Source organism: Paramormyrops kingsleyae, chromosome 23, assembly GCF_048594095.1.
Source record: "Paramormyrops kingsleyae isolate MSU_618 chromosome 23, PKINGS_0.4, whole genome shotgun sequence".
NCBI lineage: Eukaryota > Metazoa > Chordata > Actinopteri > Osteoglossiformes > Mormyridae > Paramormyrops > Paramormyrops kingsleyae.
Genome location: NC_132819.1, coordinates 21,601,270 through 21,618,405, shown reverse-complemented (window position 1 = coordinate 21,618,405; position 17,136 = coordinate 21,601,270). Strand labels below are relative to the sequence as shown.

General features: G+C 45.6%; 2 protein-coding genes and 1 non-coding gene across 4 annotated transcripts; 1 reads left to right on the top strand and 2 right to left on the bottom strand.

The window, feature by feature from the left end:
* Window positions 1–190: 190 nt before the first annotated feature.
* On the bottom strand, window positions 191–2,123 carry LOC111846902 (small nuclear ribonucleoprotein Sm D1-like). Its single transcript, XM_023817620.2, has 4 exons — window positions 1,967–2,123; window positions 1,278–1,354; window positions 905–1,096; window positions 191–417 (listed from the first exon to the last, which is right to left on the bottom strand). Exons 1-4 carry the CDS (start codon window positions 1,978–1,980, stop codon window positions 341–343), a joined length of 360 nt encoding a protein of 119 aa, XP_023673388.1. The 5' UTR covers window positions 1,981–2,123; the 3' UTR covers window positions 191–340.
* A 2,526-nt stretch (window positions 2,124–4,649) lies between these two features.
* LOC111846969 (phosphatidylinositol-3-phosphatase SAC1-B-like) lies at window positions 4,650–16,231 on the bottom strand. 2 transcript variants are annotated; one of them, XM_023817735.2, is made up of 20 exons: window positions 16,156–16,231; window positions 13,515–13,612; window positions 12,579–12,653; window positions 12,004–12,131; window positions 10,903–11,052; window positions 9,926–9,985; window positions 9,759–9,792; window positions 8,960–9,061; window positions 8,755–8,840; window positions 8,580–8,666; window positions 8,429–8,497; window positions 8,243–8,322; window positions 7,937–8,035; window positions 7,423–7,561; window positions 7,136–7,205; window positions 6,963–7,035; window positions 6,604–6,697; window positions 6,250–6,342; window positions 5,947–6,004; window positions 4,650–5,611 (listed from the first exon to the last, which is right to left on the bottom strand). In XM_023817735.2, exons 1-20 carry the CDS (start codon window positions 16,182–16,184, stop codon window positions 5,475–5,477), a joined length of 1,761 nt encoding a protein of 586 aa, XP_023673503.1. In that variant the 5' UTR covers window positions 16,185–16,231; the 3' UTR covers window positions 4,650–5,474. The 2 variants fall into 2 exon arrangements, with proteins under 2 accessions (XP_023673503.1, XP_023673504.1); XM_023817736.2 differs by lacking the exon at window positions 16,156–16,231 and adding an exon at window positions 14,995–15,034.
* Window positions 16,232–17,063: 832 nt separating this feature from the next.
* On the top strand, window positions 17,064–17,136 carry trnar-acg (transfer RNA arginine (anticodon ACG)). The gene has a single exon. It is a non-coding gene; the product is annotated as a tRNA-Arg (tRNA).

Sequence of the window (17,136 nt, the reverse complement as noted above, 5' to 3'; positions counted from 1 at the left end):
GCTTCAGTTATACATCCAGTTGTACTTGTACACCTGGACAAACGGACTTGGTGACATGAAAATAAGGGACACGAATCTGCCCCCCTTCATAAAATTATATCATTAAAGATCATCCAATTCTACACTGAATTATACAAAACCTCCTTAAAAATATACAGATATACCCAATGAAACAGTATAAATCACATCATTTTGTGAAGAAAATTGTTTATTACATAAAAAGAGGATGGGGGGGGGGGGGGGAACTTTAAAATCAGTAAAGGTTTCATGGCAAAATTACAAAAAAAAAAAAACTGTACAGTGAGACACAGCTGGTGTGGACAGTGCAGTGAACAGGGCCTCATCGGCGTGGTCCCCCACGCCCCCGCCCTCTGCCCCTGCCTCGCCCTCTGCCCCTGCCCCGCCCTCGGCCAGTCACTGGAGGTGAGAGACAGAGAGGGGAAACAATCATTAGGTTTTATACCAATCACCAAACATCACCAGGTCCCACAGCCCCGTTTAGTATTCATCAGACCTGACTGAATTTCCAGACTGACATCTTTTTAACAGCCAACCCCAAACAACACATAAACACCGCTGACAGACTAAATCAGAGGGCAACCTAATTCTTGCTGGCTGAATGGGCTCATGACATTTGTTTCACGCCTTCCATTACATTTAAACATTACACTGAGTAAATTTTGGCCAATCAGAGAGAATCACATGGATAAAACCAAAGGCCTCAACTTTGTTCCAAGAGAAAATACAAGATTACACCTGGCTCCAGCAAGTACGATTCCATAACCTACTAGTAGACTATAGCAAAACCAGAAGCTTCCACAAAGTCTTATCTCACAACCTCTTCAATCTCAACCACCAAATTCCAAGTACAACAGGTCTGTGCTGCACAGACTCAGATTCTCACCTGCTTCTCTCTTCTTCGACTTGATTTTTGGCTCAATGTCCACCAGCAGCGTGTCCAACGGCAGGCTGTCGGGCAGGATGAAGTAGCGGATGTTGTTGCCGCGAATACTCAGGGACTCCAGCTGAGTAGGTTCCCGGTTCTTCAGCGTCATCTTCACGGCCTTGAGGTGTGTGTTCATACTGACATCTACGCCTGCAGCCAACACAGTGTGAACACATGCAGCACTGCACAGACACCCTGTACCAAGTTACTTGTTACGTATTTATGTTAGTTTATATTCTTATTCTATTTTCTGTAGTGAAAGGAGGATGTCCAAAGTTAGAATTTCATTGTACAGCGAAACTGCTTGTTTTCTCCGCACGGCAATCCTCACCTGTAATGGTGCCGTGGACTTGGGTGCCATTCTTCAGCTCTATAGTGACCGTTTCGTGGCTCAACTTCATCAGAAATCTGTCCAGAGGGAACAACTTAGATTCAAGGGGCGGGACAAAAAGCGGCCACTTTTAGGCTACAGTGAAGAGCAGCTCTGATATAGAGAACCACAGATCTATACATGAGCAGGGAGACGATGCAAACAACAAACGGAAACACACAATGAACCTGACCTGCACTTTCAAGTCAAACACACAACCGAGATACCGATTTCCTGATTTCCAAATAATAACGATAATAATAAAACTTAACTCCTGGATTTTTATGATTTGCACACATCCGAGATAAGCAGCTTCAAAGTGGTAAGGAGACAACATATTTCAGACGTGCAACTATTTTCCCAATTTTCAACTTTTAAACGACAGAGCAGGTAAATGTTTTGCAATAGAGACGCACCAAAAAACAAGTCTACATACAGCAACATGTATCGTACCAGGCTGTTTAACAGCCATCGAAAAATACGCGTACAATACAAAATAATCCATTCATCCCTTCGTTCATTCATTCGTACTTCCCGCCCCAAACATCAGCTCATCAACTACAATCTAAATCCATCCACCAGCAGGTAATAGTTTTTTGAAGCCTCCTCAACAATATGTGTCTAAAACACAAAGAAATGAACAAACATACCGCACAAGTTTCATGTTTGCAGATGACTTGATCAAAAACTCTAGGAACAAAATGGGGGGAAAAATACAGATCACTCCCACGAAGCCGCCGGATCCGTCGTTGAAGTTATGAAAAGAGGAAGCGACTCCATCGTGTACCGGAAACACGGAGGGTAAAAATAGTTCCGCGACGAAATGTCGCCACCTTCAGGTGGAGGACCAGAAATAAATGGTCACATGAATTATTGAATTTCTGTTTAGCAGTGGTTCTCAAAGTTGTTCTATCATTTCCCACTTGGCAGGAAGAAATATTTTCACGCCCCACCTCAACAAAACGAAAATACAATAAAATTCATTCTGTATAAACAAGAACAAATGCAGAAACGTGTGAAGGGAGGTGAACAAGGCATTTTAGTGAAAGTTTAATTTGCTGGGTTTCATTCTGTCAGCTGCCAAAGTTTTCAAACATATATACAGACAGGTCTCTCTTCATCTCCTACCACATTAACAGTGAAACCCAGAGCAAGATATGCTTCATCATATTTCCTTTGTGGGTTGTTTTTTTTCCTGGTTTTCGGCACTTGCTTCATGTCTCTCAGAAGCACCTATTTTTCTTTTCGTACCTGTTAAATATCTGTCCATTGTGACCCTTTAAGGCTCTGATAGAAGTGAATGAGCAGGTTGCTAACGGTGCCGTGAAAATGACATCAGTTCTGTACGACTTTCCCCCAGGTCTCTTGCGCCCCACACTTTGAGAGTCACTGGTTTAGGCCAACTTATGCTCTTTAACTCGTTAAAACTAACGTACATTGTACCAAGGAATAAGCAGACACTAACAGTGTGCGGTGCTCATGTCCATAGTACTGTACGTTGTTTAGAGGCCATAATGCAAGGTAATTACATTGTTTCCTCCTATGTTGACCTATTTTAAATAAAATAAAAAAAATGAGCAGTGCGTTAATTACTGTGTGATTCGGTCTGATGGTACATTTTCCCTTGAAATCCTAAATCTGGTCCACTTGCGATATTTTGTCGTGTATATGCGATTTACTTAATACAAACAGTTCTAGATAACTACTCGCAGTTTTATTAATGGCTGTTAAGATCTCTAACATCTATTAATTCATGGAAAAAAGTCAGTTTTGACTTCTGGGTCACCAGACTTTTTCTTCACTTTGGCTGTACTAATTGGCAGTGGCTTTCTGAGCATATTAATTCCAGCCTTTTCAATGGAGGATTAAACTCTGAAGAGTGCTTGGCAAAGCCAGATCTCAGTAATGTTAAACCCCCCCCCCCCCAAAAAAAAAACACTCCACGGTTACCGTTCAACTTGTTTGATGACGTTTTTAAATACTACCTGCAGGGAAGATGGATGCATAAAAATTGTTCCTCTTGCTACATTCAAAAGAAACTACCTTTCTTAGAATCCTAAAACAGCCTATACCTGTTTCATATGCCTGCTAAATAATAACCAATGAAATATTCATCATTATTGCAACCACATGCAGAAGTTAAACGATTTAAAATTTAAATAGGTTGAGAACACTTTTCGCCTGACATAATGGATTTTATTGAGGTTTTTCGAGAAAGAAAAAAAAAAAAAAAACGAAAAAAAAGTAATTAAACTGGAAGAAAAGAAAATATAACGTAATCTCTACAGTTGAAATAAGCCTATGTACTTCAAAATCCCATAAAAAAGGGGAACATTGTTTCATATATAAGCGACAGACTCCCTCCCCCGTCATGAAAGAAATATTAAGACCTGCAGTAAAAGTCCAAAGCAGTGTCATCATAATGATTCAACACTATTGGTCGACGTTACTCCCGTAACCTTTTAACGTGATTGGACCATAAACTATAAAAATAAGGTGGACAAGGATCCCCAGTAGCTGACATCATGTCCCTAAAATTTGCATTCTAAATACAAATCCCCAATGTAAGATGTACAGTGGCTAATTACAAGTACTAGTTATATATAATATAATATAATATAATATATAATATATAGATATACAATACATAGATCACCTAAAAATATACATTGTACAGGTAATTTATACAGAGGACAGAATGAGGCAGGCTGAAGATGGTCAGAAACTGTTTCTTATATAACCTTCAGCTTGATCCTATGTGATACAAACACCAAAGGAAGATTCCCCCACTGCCTTCCTAAGGGCAAATGTTTAACTAGAGGTCAGAATCGGCACCATCAGCTCTGTTCTCAAGGCTACGGAGCACACAGACGTTGCACTGTTTAATAGCGTGGTGTTGGGTGTGTATGATCCACCATACATTTGTACTTTGGCCCTCTAAATCAAAGATTTAATGGTAACGACAAAAGGCATGATTAGTGATTTGAGATTCAGTGAGAGACTGAGAAATACCCCAAAGGGCAGTATTACTGATGAGTTAATAGACCCCCCTCCCCCATGAAGATGTAAGGCAACAATTGAGCCAGAATCTAAAGCAGGCAGTGCTAAAATCAACTGTGACAAAGAACGAGGAGGGGGGGGGGCAGCCATTTAAAGTAGCCACTTCTACTGGGAGTCCAGTATAGGTTCCACAGATCCAGCTGTGTTTGGGTCCACATTCCTCAGCCACAGAAAGGTCACACCTGTTACCCCAGGACCCTGCTGTCCACAGACATTCACACATGCGATGGACTTCAGACCATCGTGGCTGTGCAGGGTTTGGAATCCGCGAGCTTCTCTTTCTCCCATTTATTAAAGTTATGCCTTTTGAATGGAATACCACGGCGCAGTTACGTAAGGCTCCAAACATTCCAGCGAAAGCTCCCCAAAAAAAAAAAAAAAAAAAAACACTCACTAGCCATGCATCTAGTAGTTATTATTCTGGATCTTCACAAGCATCTTCTGTACCCCCCCCCCACGGGGTCTTCAAGCAGTAACAAATAAACACTCACACACAAGAACATTAAACAAGCGGTAACATCAACACCGAATCGTGTGAAGCAGCAGCTGGACCATCCAGTGTGAAATCACAGAAACCGTATCTGAGGTGTATCGAGCAGCTCATGAGATTCTTATTCGACTTTCCCATCACACCAGGAGACATGGGGACGGCTTCTCCCATCTGCTTTAAAAAGAAGATTAACCTACACCTTATTAAGTGCCACACCCCACAAATTAACAATAATAATAAAATAAAAAGAAAAAAAAAAACACAAAAAGTTAAAAAACTATCAACGGAAGAGAGGTGCTGAAAACAGTTCATACAAGTAGGCAGAGTGAATGGTGGAGATTACGGCGCTCAGCCTTGACGCCGGGTTCCGGTCAGGTGATACAGGGGAACGGTGCTTGGTGCGCGAGTTAGTGCGTACACTCGAAGCCTGCAAAGGCCGAGCTGGGAATCATTGGGAAAGTGTGACACCGGAGACGAGTGGTGTGGAATAGGATGACTTGTGCGTGGACAGTGTGGAGAGCAGGTCAGTACAGGCTCCAGGTCTGGGGCAGCTGGGAGGAGTTACACATGGGGCCCGCGGAGCTGAGCTGCTTTCCACACACACACATTCAGTCCATCTTCTCCTTCTGCACCAGCTTGGGGGCGTCGACGAAATCGGGGCCATTGAAGAGGATGACGGCGGCTGTGACGGCGCTCGCCGAGCCCCAGAACAGCACGTAGGCTAGGGTCTCTGTCCACGTGTCACCTGGAGAACATGGCAGGACGTCACCACAATCTCTAAGGGTCACGCCGAACCACTCTACAGCTTGGGTGTCATGGTCCCATGAGCTCTGACCCAGTGAGTTGTTATTGAGTAAGAAAAACATCAAGATCTTTCAATTCTTCTAAAGGCATTTTTGAAAGGTCAGTCATTCTGGATATTCTCATAGTGAATGGAGAAATGAGGGTAGCTGAATGCTCTTCATTAGGTGACCAATGGGAACTGGGGAAACTACCCATGTGACTGACACCAAGCCCACAAAAGCTGCTTTCTAAAGCTCGACTTCTTCCATTGCTAATAATGAAAACGGAGCTTCTTACCTGCCATAAGGAGGCAGATGATGCACATTGCGAAAGCAACCAACATGATGATGGGAAGCTGCGAGAGAGGAGAATAAAGAATGACTTTGAAGTTGTGGGGAATTAAACCCACCACATGTTAAAACCAGTATCTCAAAATTTTTTAAAAAAAAAACACCTCCAGCAGTAAAAGACTGACCAAGTTAATTCCTGCCCATAAGAAAAACATTGGTTCCATCCCGCCTCAGACCACCCTGCCCCTTAGGCCCTATGACTCCTCCCCCAAGCCCCACACCCCACGCCCCCCCAAGTGATAATACTCACAGTGAGGAACTTCCAGTCCTTCTGCACATGTAGGGGTGTCGACACTTCCATCTCATCCACAGCGTAGTTCCCAAGGAAGAGGTCAATAGAATCCTGGGAGGGGGGGGGCGGTACATCATGGAGGCAGCTGAGATCCACAAAGCACCCCCCCCCCCCAAATCAAACCTGGGCAGTCATTGTACACCCCCAGCTGGCTCCACCACAGTTAGGATTGTTAACAGTATCTTACAGGTTCCACAATAGCTCCTATTTAACATTTGGTGTTTGAACTTGGTTTGGTGTCACGCAGAGCCCAGAGTCTAGCATGCCTGTTATCGCACAGCCCCTGGAGCACCATGTGAGAGGGTTCCATACCTGTCTGAAGCCATCAGAGAAGTTGTTCTTGTAGTAGCGTATCATGGAGTTCCAGCCATCCATCAGCAGACCCCAGTGGGTCCTCTTTCCCGTCCTGGGTGTAGAGATGTCATCCAGTGTCATGTTGTTCGCAGACTTTGCTTTGTGGAGGAACTAATATTAAGGTTTAGGGGGCTATTGGGCTCAGTGAACTTTAGTGGAAATCTAGCCCAATCACAGGACTGAGTCTGGACTCCAAGAGAGAACTAGTACAGTTGAGGAGCACCTTAAACCACAGGCTCATATCTACTCTGGTATCTCTGTAATGCCACTTCCAGTCTCCACATCCGTAAGCTCGTAAGATCAGACGGGTTCCTCACCTGGTGAAGTCAGTCTTCAGGGCTCCAGTGCCGGCATACTGCTTGGCACACGCATTAGCGTTGTCAGCCCACCCTGGAACCAGGGACACGATGCAATTCAGAAGCTGTAGGGTTAATGGTGGGGGGGCGGGGAGGGGCACTGATAATCTCATCAGCAGGGGGGGTGGGCTCACCATTCTTGTAGATCTTTTCAAAATCAGCTTGCTGTTCAATCTTCTGACCTACGTGCAGGACACCCAGCCTCTGTTGTATAATAGAAACCACAGTTGGAGGGATCTTACAGTCAGATGACCATCTCTTCCATATAGGGCAAACAGTGTCAGATGGCCTGTGAATCTTCTACGCCAGAGGCATCCAGTTTAACAGATGACCAGGACCTCCAGACTGAGAAACTAACCAGCACTTTGCTGGAACAAACAACTAGTATCAGGGGAGTGAATTTATGCATAAGAAAAGACACCTGCAACTGGGCCTGCAGGGACCGGCGAGCCAGCAGACTCTGGATGACGTTGGTCCGGTCCAGGCAGTCCATGCAGTTACTGCGGAACGTGCCATCTTGCTGCAGCATGACCTTCCCATCCGAGTCCACCAGGAAGTAGCTAGAGAGAATATTGTCATGTGACAGGAAGTAGTATAAGCCCAGGAGTGCCTTCCCCCCGGTGTACCGCCACCAATCAGGGGTACCGGAGTCGGGGTACAGCACCACCCAGAAGCCTACAGTGAAAGGGGCTCTGGAGGTGGATCGGAACAAACCCAGTCCACAGATCCATAAAGTGGTCACGCTTTATCTTACCCAACGTTAACAAAAACAGATTGTTAACTACTATTAAAACCACTAAGTTCAGCACCCAATCCAGTTACTAACAGGTATCACTTGTAATTCTTGTACTTCCCCAAGACTTGGTCACCGGCTTTCACAGACACACACACACACACACACACACACACCCACGCCCACGCCCACATTCATTTACCCATAGTCATCCTGCATCTCTGCCACTGTGTCCACCAGGATCTGCAGGCGGTCCCACCTCATGTGGCTGCACTCCTTGTGGAAGTCAAAGGCTATGTACCTGTAAGGAGGTGGAGGAGAGGGCAGGCTGAGACTGACGCGGATCACCAGCAGCAATCAACGGGAAGCTCGCCATTCACGAAGCTCCCCTAACACAGGGTGTTATAATGCTTCATGGTTTACGCTAGGCCCAGCTGCAAGGCCATCATTTCGGCTGTTTAGGACAGCACAAGGTAAGTGTGAATGGTAGGAGGGCAGTAACCCTTACTTGAGCACGTTGTTGCCAAAGCTGGTTGCCATCTTAGCAAAGGCCTCTTCCAAGGGCTTCTCTGACCCCTTCTGGTTCACCTGGGGAAGGCAGCACGAGAAAATGAAAATCCCCGTCTATAAAATACCAATAAAGGTCAAGATAAAACTCCTCAGATGTAATAAAAGCATAAAAATGGAAGCATACCAAGTTCAAGATGACCTGCTTTCCGTAAAGAATGCTCTGGGAATCAAAATGCCTCTGGAAGCCATCCATCTAGGAGGCACAGAAGGAAGAGATCTCAGCATGGAAACAACTGCTGACCTGATTGGCTGTAGGGCTAACAGTAAAAGCTCACGTGATTGCTGGTTTTGCTGATCTGTGGCCTCGGCTTGTACTTCAGATTGGGCCTCTGGGACCAAAAGAAGGGAATGGAACCGCGGGTCTATGGGGAGAGCGGGAGACACCATTTACAATCAGTATGAGGGCCCCAGGGATATAGACCAGTACGGGTCTTATCGCGATAGACTGACTTGCACGAAGGAGGCCTTTCCACTGTTATACTGGACGATCTGCTCAGTCTCCACAAAGTTGGCGGCATGTCCGTCCGAGTCAATGCCTGAAAAATGGATGCGTTACAGAGGCAGGGGTGGGATGGACAGCCCCCCCCCCCCAGCCCCACCCAAAAAGTTACAATCAGGAAGGCTGGCTTGGATGATTGAGGGGGATCAGGCTCACCTCGAACATAATAGCGCACCCCAGCACGGAAACAGCTTCTCCTAGAGATGAGGATCCAGTCGAAGACCTTCCCGTTGATGCAGCCGGACGTCATCACGATGACTGTATGGCTGGCGGTTGAGGATTCCGACCAGCATCATGTCATGTCCAACATTACGCAGCTTAGCAGTTCTAATGCGCAGCCAAACACTAACTGCACCTCCTAACCCTGTCTGCAAACTGCCTGCACTGTAGCTGCAGCCATATCACTTGTTGTTTGGAGATGCAGGCTGCTTGTACTGACAAGCAAGTGTAATGAATAAATTGACCAATGAGTGTATATTTGTCCTACTAGATATATGTTGAGGTATGCTGCCATCTAGTGTCGGTTCCTGGACCTGCCTCAATTTGACACTCAGTCCAGATCATTCCACGTCTAAGTCAGACTACATAAACTCCCTGGTGTAACTTTTCCATGCTACAGGTTACGGTTTGCACTATAACCGAGAGTGCCCCCTGTGGTGGCTTCTCACATAACACCGTGCACTGGTCTGCAGTGACCTGGCTGACCTATAGGTGGCACACTTAGAAAATCCAGCAGACTCCACTAGGCCTATTTAAATATTTCCCTTAGGGATGGGATCAATTCTAGCCCAGCCTGGTTTCAATCAGGTCAGAATCAGTAGCCAATTTGACTCTGGGTGGAATTACAACTTAAAATAATCCTTCTCTTTGTATACTATACAAGAGGGCTGAAAACGAGCCAACAGATGTTCATCAGTAACAGGATCTCTCACAGAAATACAGACAGAAAGGATACATCCGTGGATGACCGGAAAAGCGAATCTGTGAAGCTGCAGGAGAGAGAGTGAGCGTGAGAACCCAGGATGCATGAAGGAGGGAATAAACAGGGAAACAGCGTGGGACTGTCAGGACCAAAGGCAGCACGGGGGGTACCCGCCGCCCCCCCACTGCCGGCACCCTCACCTCCGGCTGCGCGATGATCTCTCTAAGCAGGTGTCCATTCCAGACAAACCTCTGGTCCGCCTACAAAACAGAAAATGGTGGGGGGGGGGCAGATTCAGCAACAGCATCTTCCCCGAGGCTGTCATGATATCCAATACGCTGCCAGCCACATAACCCCCTACCTGTTCCTGCGATTACCGACCCCCCCACAGATAAACTCTGGTCCCTCAAACTAATTACTATTTGTCTATTTATTCAGTTGCACTATATTTATTCCACCCTTTTATGCTGCCGTATTTATTTTTACCTGCACATAGCACTATGTATGTAAACCCTCGTGCCCAGCCCCCTGTTTGACACTGTCCTGTGTTTTGCACTTTGCCGTGAAAACCCTCCCCTCATCACTAGCTGCTGTTTGTATGTCGCCCCGGGGTCCCTGGGCAGCGTTATTTCACGTCTCTGTATGCCTGCGTATGGATGGTATGACAGTTGAGCACACTTGACTTGACAAGGGGTAGTGAAAGGGATTTCACATCAGCCACGGATGAGGAGGACAGAACTGGAAGACTATTTAAGACAGCCCCCCTGAACAGAACAAGGGGACACGACAAGGTGTGCCGAATGTTCCTGGGGGGGGTAACCTGGATATCACAGCACTGAAACCCCCCCTTGACAGGGAGACAGGACCCTGCCCAGCTTAGGTAATATTTACTAGGTGTTTCCCGGTTTATGTGTTTGCAGAATAAGCCTGTAATGATACCTGTGCCTGCGCTAAAGGTCAGGCTATGCAGATGCTGTGTGTAACATATCCGCTTCGCTGTGGTAACCCTAAACCTAATCCTAAGCCTAACCCGACACCGTGACCATGCCTGTCTGCATTATGCATAAGGGAAAGTCTGAACCAGCCTGCAACGCCCCAGAGCTCATCCTCACTGATGGGGGCTATGTAGGCGTGTCCATGACACCCCCTTCACGCAGAAGCCCCTCCCCCCACTCACCCGCTCCAGCAGGCTCATGTCGTGGAAGTCAGGGCTGGTGTTGGACAGGCGCTGCAGGGAGTGCGTCAGGTCATAGTTGGTGGCGTAGTAGAAGCCGTCCGTGGTCAGAACGTTGTTGATCATGGCCAGGAATGTCTTATTATCCTGCATCTGAAGGGGAAAAGTTAAGAGGTGAGAGTCACAATGGCGGAGGTTGGATCCGTCCAGAGGAAACACCGCCATTACAGCATAATCACGCTGACCTTTCTGAAGCTACTGAAGCTATTTTAATATCAACAAGACCGCTCACTATGGGGGATGATGTCACATATCCTTAGGGTCTGCAAGGAGACAGGGAGATACCAACGGCGAGATCATTGGACGAGCCAAGCCCCTCCCCCCCTCAGCCAGGCCTTGAGCTCAAGGCTAACCAAGCTTGGCCTGTGAGGGTCTGTTAGCAGCAGCGTATCACTCTGATGTTCCCTTCCTACAGGCTACAGGTGGTATGAGGAACTTATCTACCAAAATGTGACCCTTATTGCGATAATCATTCAGTACTGATTGATAATCATTAAAAAAAAAAAAAAAAAAAACTGACTGATTGAAATGAATGAATCTGAATGAATGAAGATGTAGCTAATTTGCAGATGTAAAAGGAGTGATATTTCAAGGCAATTATGAACACAAGGGCGTTCTCCATGTTATAAAAATAAATTACCTACTGTAATATATTACTATGAAACAGTCAACCTATTTTATTTAAATGCTTTAAGGAGTTCATTTAGCTTCCGGTTCAAGGTTATTTTTTATCATACAGTTGTCTTACACTTTAGTATATGTCAGAAACAGACGTTCCCTGTTTCCTCAGGGACAAAGCCATCCCCCTCTCGAGTGACATTACCCTCTGCCTATCACAACAAAGGTTGCTCTTCCAACGAGCATTGCCCCTTTGATTAATAATGCAAACTGTGTAACGGTAAGTGGAGATCACGTTTCTCAGAAGTTCTCAAGACGAAACGTCAGTGTTTTCCAACTGGAGGCAAACGCATAAGAGTAGAGAGTCCTTGGGATGCGACGTAGGGCGACTCGTGAGTTTGGCTGCAGGATGGTGACAGGCATCACCTGGTTATCAGTCAGGTGCAGAATGGTCTTTTTGTAGGAGATCACATCAAAGTCCACCACCTTCCACACATTGTGCCCAAAGAGGGAGCCCACCTTCTTCTTCTTGGTAATGACAATGAGGTACATCCCTGTGGGAGGATGCCAAGGTTGGTGATCCGAGGAAGCTTGGAAGCTTAGACATCAGCCCAACATATAACCAACACAGTGACCTGATGTTTCCAGGCTGCTACGACCAATGACAACTGAACATCAGATCTTGCAAAGACACTAAAGTTAACCAGGACCGTCAAGTTTCAACATCTTCCTCAATAAGGCCAACATTAGCCCTGGGACTTGACTAAATTTAGCCTCATGTTCTGATTTCCTTTCTTGAGTAGCTCCATTTCCGTTCTTGGAAATATTTCGCCCTGAACCGTTTTGTAGCAGTCCGATCTTTCTCATTGTAACAGCTTCACGACACGATGTCAGATACATACAGTTTTTTTAGGCATTACCCAGCTAGTTTGTGTGATGTGCATTGATACACCAGGAAGCTCAGCATGAACACAGAGAAATGTCTCCAAGGCAGCACCTACCCGCTACCAGGCGGATGGTCCCCATGATTCCACAGATGGGCCTGGTCACCGCCGACGGAGGGATGTCCTTCTTCCCTGAGGAAAGGCAAGGACACAGCCAAGTCAACACTAAAGACTTTCCCTATCACGGTAACAAGCGTCCTTCAAGAAGCAGCGCCAAGTATGAACGACCCTGTACTTCATATAATCATAGTGGTACTGGAAACAGTGACTTTCTCTTGAGAAGACAATCACAGTGCCATCGAGTGTGACAGCATCTGTGATTAGTGGGGAACATCTTAAGAGGCACTTTAAGCCAAACAAACACTATATCCACTACAAACAATGGATGACTGACAAGGTGCTGAATTATTCTCTACGTCTACTAGACCCAAAACAGAGGAGTTGGTGACCCAGAAAGGGCTGGCAAGCTACATGCAGTCATAGGTGCAGAGGTCAAACGCACGGGTCCATCAGAACCAGACTGTGCATAACCAGTTTCGTCAATGGCTGCTGTCATTTCAGGATACTTAGAACCGCATATACCCCAGCGCTGGATAAGCCATAAAATCACACTGCTGAAATGATAGAGAAATGAGGAGGCATCCTTCCTGAGGTGTGGACAGCTCACAACCCGGCAGATAAAGAATAAATGTCTCAGAAGAAACTGCAGAACATAGTTCCTCAGTTCTGGTTCTACCGAGCCAGTATTTAAAACTATGCCATTTAATAATTACACACAGTGAGAATGGAACACAGCTTGCATTTGCATTTATGACCATCACGCAAGACAGCTACACAGAAGCCCACAATTCCACCAGTGACGTTACAATACTTAAGATCTTCCTTCTGTCGTGTATAACAGTAGTATGCTCTGGGGCAGTTGGCCTTAGATTGCCCCCCTCCCAATTAGGCTGAAGAGGAACCATGAGCAGCACAGTCACAGTCCACTCTTACCTGAGAGAGTCATCTCTGTCGACACCCTATCGATGGCCAGCACTTCGGTGGCGCCATCGTCACAGGCTTCGATGTAGAACTTCTCAGGGGTCGTGTGCCTGTGCAGGAGCATGTGACACGGTGAGGACCTCCTCTTACTGCAAGCATGACCCTCAGATCGCTGGAGGACCTCGAGTGACTAAGGATCTGGGCTGAAGGTTTTCGGATTCAAGTCCCACAGAGTAAAAGTCACTTAATCGAAATACCTGTTATGGCAATCCAATAATAACGTTCAGTCATCAGACGTGTGTAAATGGCACAGGGAGCCTACAAATAGCAGTTCCCTATCCCTCCAGGTCTCTTTCTAAATAGATAGACTGTGACCCCATCTGGTTCCATTGCTTTACAACAGAGCGAGATTTATTCAATGTTTGCAGCAGTCCGTTCGATTACTAAAATTAGCTAATGTTATAATTACGGCTGTTTTCACAATGCTTAAGAAGAACCAAAGACGGTAATGATATCAGGAGGCTGGATCAGACCGTTGAACCGTTTCCCTGTATATGCACAGAGACGAATAGGAAAGTTCAGTCATAGTCCTACCTCCACCTGTTCTGCACAAACATGCTATGGCAGGGACAAGCCTTCAGGTTCATACCGTAGCCATCATAAACATCGCCTGCACCCAGACTCCTGTGTTCTACCCCATCAGTCCCTGTTGCTAACAACAAGCAAACAACCTGAGGTGTGAACCATACAACTGTCAATAACAAGCTGGCAGAATTTTATGAAGTAAAACTACGAGAACACCAACTTTATCATTAGTAATGTGGCACACTTCTTCCTCGCAAAAACTGGAACTATTTAAATATCTCATCTGATCTGGATGAGCCGAATGAACTCTGGAAAATTTCGTTTGAGGAGTGTTTACAGGCAGGTCTTTGTATTTAAACACTGGACCCACAGCTTAAATAGACCTCAAACCCAGAGTCAATTGCTGGTGATTTCACCGTATGCCCCTCCATGAGGCAGAACAGAAGGCGTGAGTTTAGGATTAACTCACACACAGCGGTCTGGAGAACCCATGCCCACTAAAATGTTTATGTTCCCAGCTTTCAAGGCACTTAGGGTAATGGTCCAAACCTAAGTGAACCACGCCGGAATTCCGAAGGGAACATGAACACTTCAGGAAACAGCTGCCGCACTCGCTCGGCCAGAAGCACCTGCTTTGCACAGGTTCCACCAGATGATTTCAAGAAACCAAACTGCCAGCCTTAAGAAGGTAGCAATGTTTTTACGGTGTAGCCGGGGGAACCAGCTTAAGTCGTCCTTTGGTGGCGTAAAACAAACACGTGCAGCCAAAACGTGAAGGTTGGGAAACCTTTTTGGAGGAGGTTCCACACAGCGGCAGCAGAAGATGAACAGGAGGGTTTTCATAAGAAGCTTTAGAGAAATGCCAAGTCAACATTAGACATCCGCCATCTGTTCAAAGGCAATTCACCTGCGAAGGTGTCATGTGACCTTCTGCCTGGTCAGAGGCTCTGGGAGACCAGAAGATTGATCTGAAGACCAGAGGTGTGAAGGTAAACAGGAACAGTAAAACATCCCGTGTACCAGGGATACAAAAACATGAGCCACATGGAATTTAAAAAGAAACAGGAAGCATGCTTATCATCTTCGTGAATAAATAACGACATATCAAAGATCAACCGCTCAGCACGGCTTGGTCATGTTAAAATTTTTAGAAACCCTCATCACATTACCTTAAGGGTAATTAATTCAAAGGCTGACTGAGGCTAAGGCTTTGATATAGAAAAACAAAAGTTCTTCTGTGGGGTTTACAGGGGAGTTTCAGCACAGTGTGCATTTCTGTGTCTGGATCGATACCTCGCTGCAGCAGATCGCCCTTGCTGCAGTCGGGGGGTGAAAACAGACCATCCCATGTTTCCATCTCCAAACGCATCTCAATATTTCAAAAAAGAATAGCCTGCGCATCGATACCAAGCATTTACAACACCTTTACCATTACAGAATTAGATGTCAGAAAGGGATGTCTGTCCGGGTAAAATCAATCGTGTTTTATACAGAACTGTCACTAAATGCAAACTGTCAAAAAGGGACACATGAGCGATCCACCCTCTCCTCCAATGCCAGTAACTTGCTACCGTTAGTATGGCAGCTAACTACAGATTAAAACACACACAAGTTCAGAAGGATTTTTTGTGTAGTACAAATAATTTATAGATATCTACTTTTTCATCTTTGCGGAAAGAGCCAGATTAATAGGTCAGGAAATTCATACAGTAGGCGGCCAATCAGCGGTATTTCCTCCTGCGGCTAAACGTGTTAGCCAGCTAGCCGTGTTTAGCTTACCTTCCCATTAGCATAGCCTATCTCTGTCTACCACAGATTAGCGTAGCGTAGCATCACCTATCTTCAGTTGGTTTTTTTTTAGCTTAGCTTAGCCACAAAGCTAATGAAGTAGCCGGCCGTGTCAACGGCGGTCCTCGGTCAGCTACCTTCGGTTCAACCATGAGACACAAGCACCAGCGATAACGCCCTTCAACCACGACACATCTCTGTCTGAGGACCTGTCACTGCCATCTGGGTTTCTTAAAAATACACTGGGGATTTAAAGTTAAAGGCGAACGGTCATACTCACAAATTGTAGCTCTCGTAGGCGGTAGCCATCTTTACTTCAGTGTGCTCGTGACCCCTGTGACGTGTCGGTAATAACGCCGGCGGGGGCGGGGACTGAAGACGAGGCTGAAGTTTTGGCTCCTTATTCGGATTTTCCGGTCCACCTTAAATGCTGCGCAGCCGGTTGCAATGACGAGATTGCGCCTGTAGGGGGGGACTCGTTTACTTTGCTTACGTTCAGAACTTCATTTGGATTTAGATTCGAATTAAATGGCTGTATTAACTTGTCATCATGTTGAGGAAAGTACATATCTGGACAGTTTAGTTCAAGGAGTTCAAGGGGTTAAACGCTTTGAGACAGTGAAAACTCACTAGAGAATGACAGTTTATGATGTCTACCAGTAACATCACCGGGAAACTCTGCTCCCATGCACATTGATAGACCTTATTTGGCATTATTTAACAACTTTCAGTCAGCATCTGAAGGGCACCATAGACACTTTGTGTCCCTGAAAACACTGTTGAATATGAAAAATTATGTTATTTGCCTAACTCAATATATTCTTCACCTACAAATACACCTAATGTGAATTTTGCTCACATGCACATTAACAGACATTATTTAATAAGAATCGAAAGCCGAATCAAATTCTGAAGGTAAACCTCGGTAAATAAATCCCCCTACAGGCTCAATTGCGTTATTGCATCCGACTGCGCAGCATTTAAGGTGGACCGGAAAATTCTAATAAGGAGCTAACTTCAGCCTCGTGGACTTTTTAAATTCACTTTATTATATTGGTGAATTTCATCCCTGGTGTTCAGTTACATTAAATTAAAGTGCAAGAATATATGAACTACATAATATCAATGTTAACTACTGATATTGAATAATGTATATTACTTACGATATTTGATTCGCTACTCGTCAGCGGGCCAGTGGCGCAATGGATAACGCGTCTGACTACGGATCAGAAGATTCTAGGTTCGACTCCTGGCTGGCTCG

What these genes read in the sequence shown, in the direction of transcription:
- LOC111846969 (XM_023817735.2), bottom strand. Translation starts at nt 16,184, where the DNA reads ATGGCTACCGCCTACGAGAGCTACAATTT. An exon ending in TTTGGCAACAACGTGCTCAA is followed by an intron (nt 8,036 to 8,242) that starts GTAAGGGTTACT and finishes ACCTCCTTACAG; the next exon opens with GTACATAGCCTTTGACTTCC. An exon ending in AGGACTGGAAGTTCCTCACT is followed by an intron (nt 6,005 to 6,249) that starts GTGAGTATTATC and finishes CCTCTCTCGCAG; the next exon opens with CTTCCCATCATCATGTTGGT.
- LOC111846902 (XM_023817620.2), bottom strand. An exon ending in AGTCCACGGCACCATTACAG is followed by an intron (nt 1,097 to 1,277) that starts GTGAGGATTGCC and finishes TGTTGGCTGCAG; the next exon opens with GCGTAGATGTCAGTATGAAC. An exon ending in GTCGAAGAAGAGAGAAGCAG is followed by an intron (nt 418 to 904) that starts GTGAGAATCTGA and finishes TCTCACCTCCAG; the next exon opens with TGACTGGCCGAGGGCGGGGC.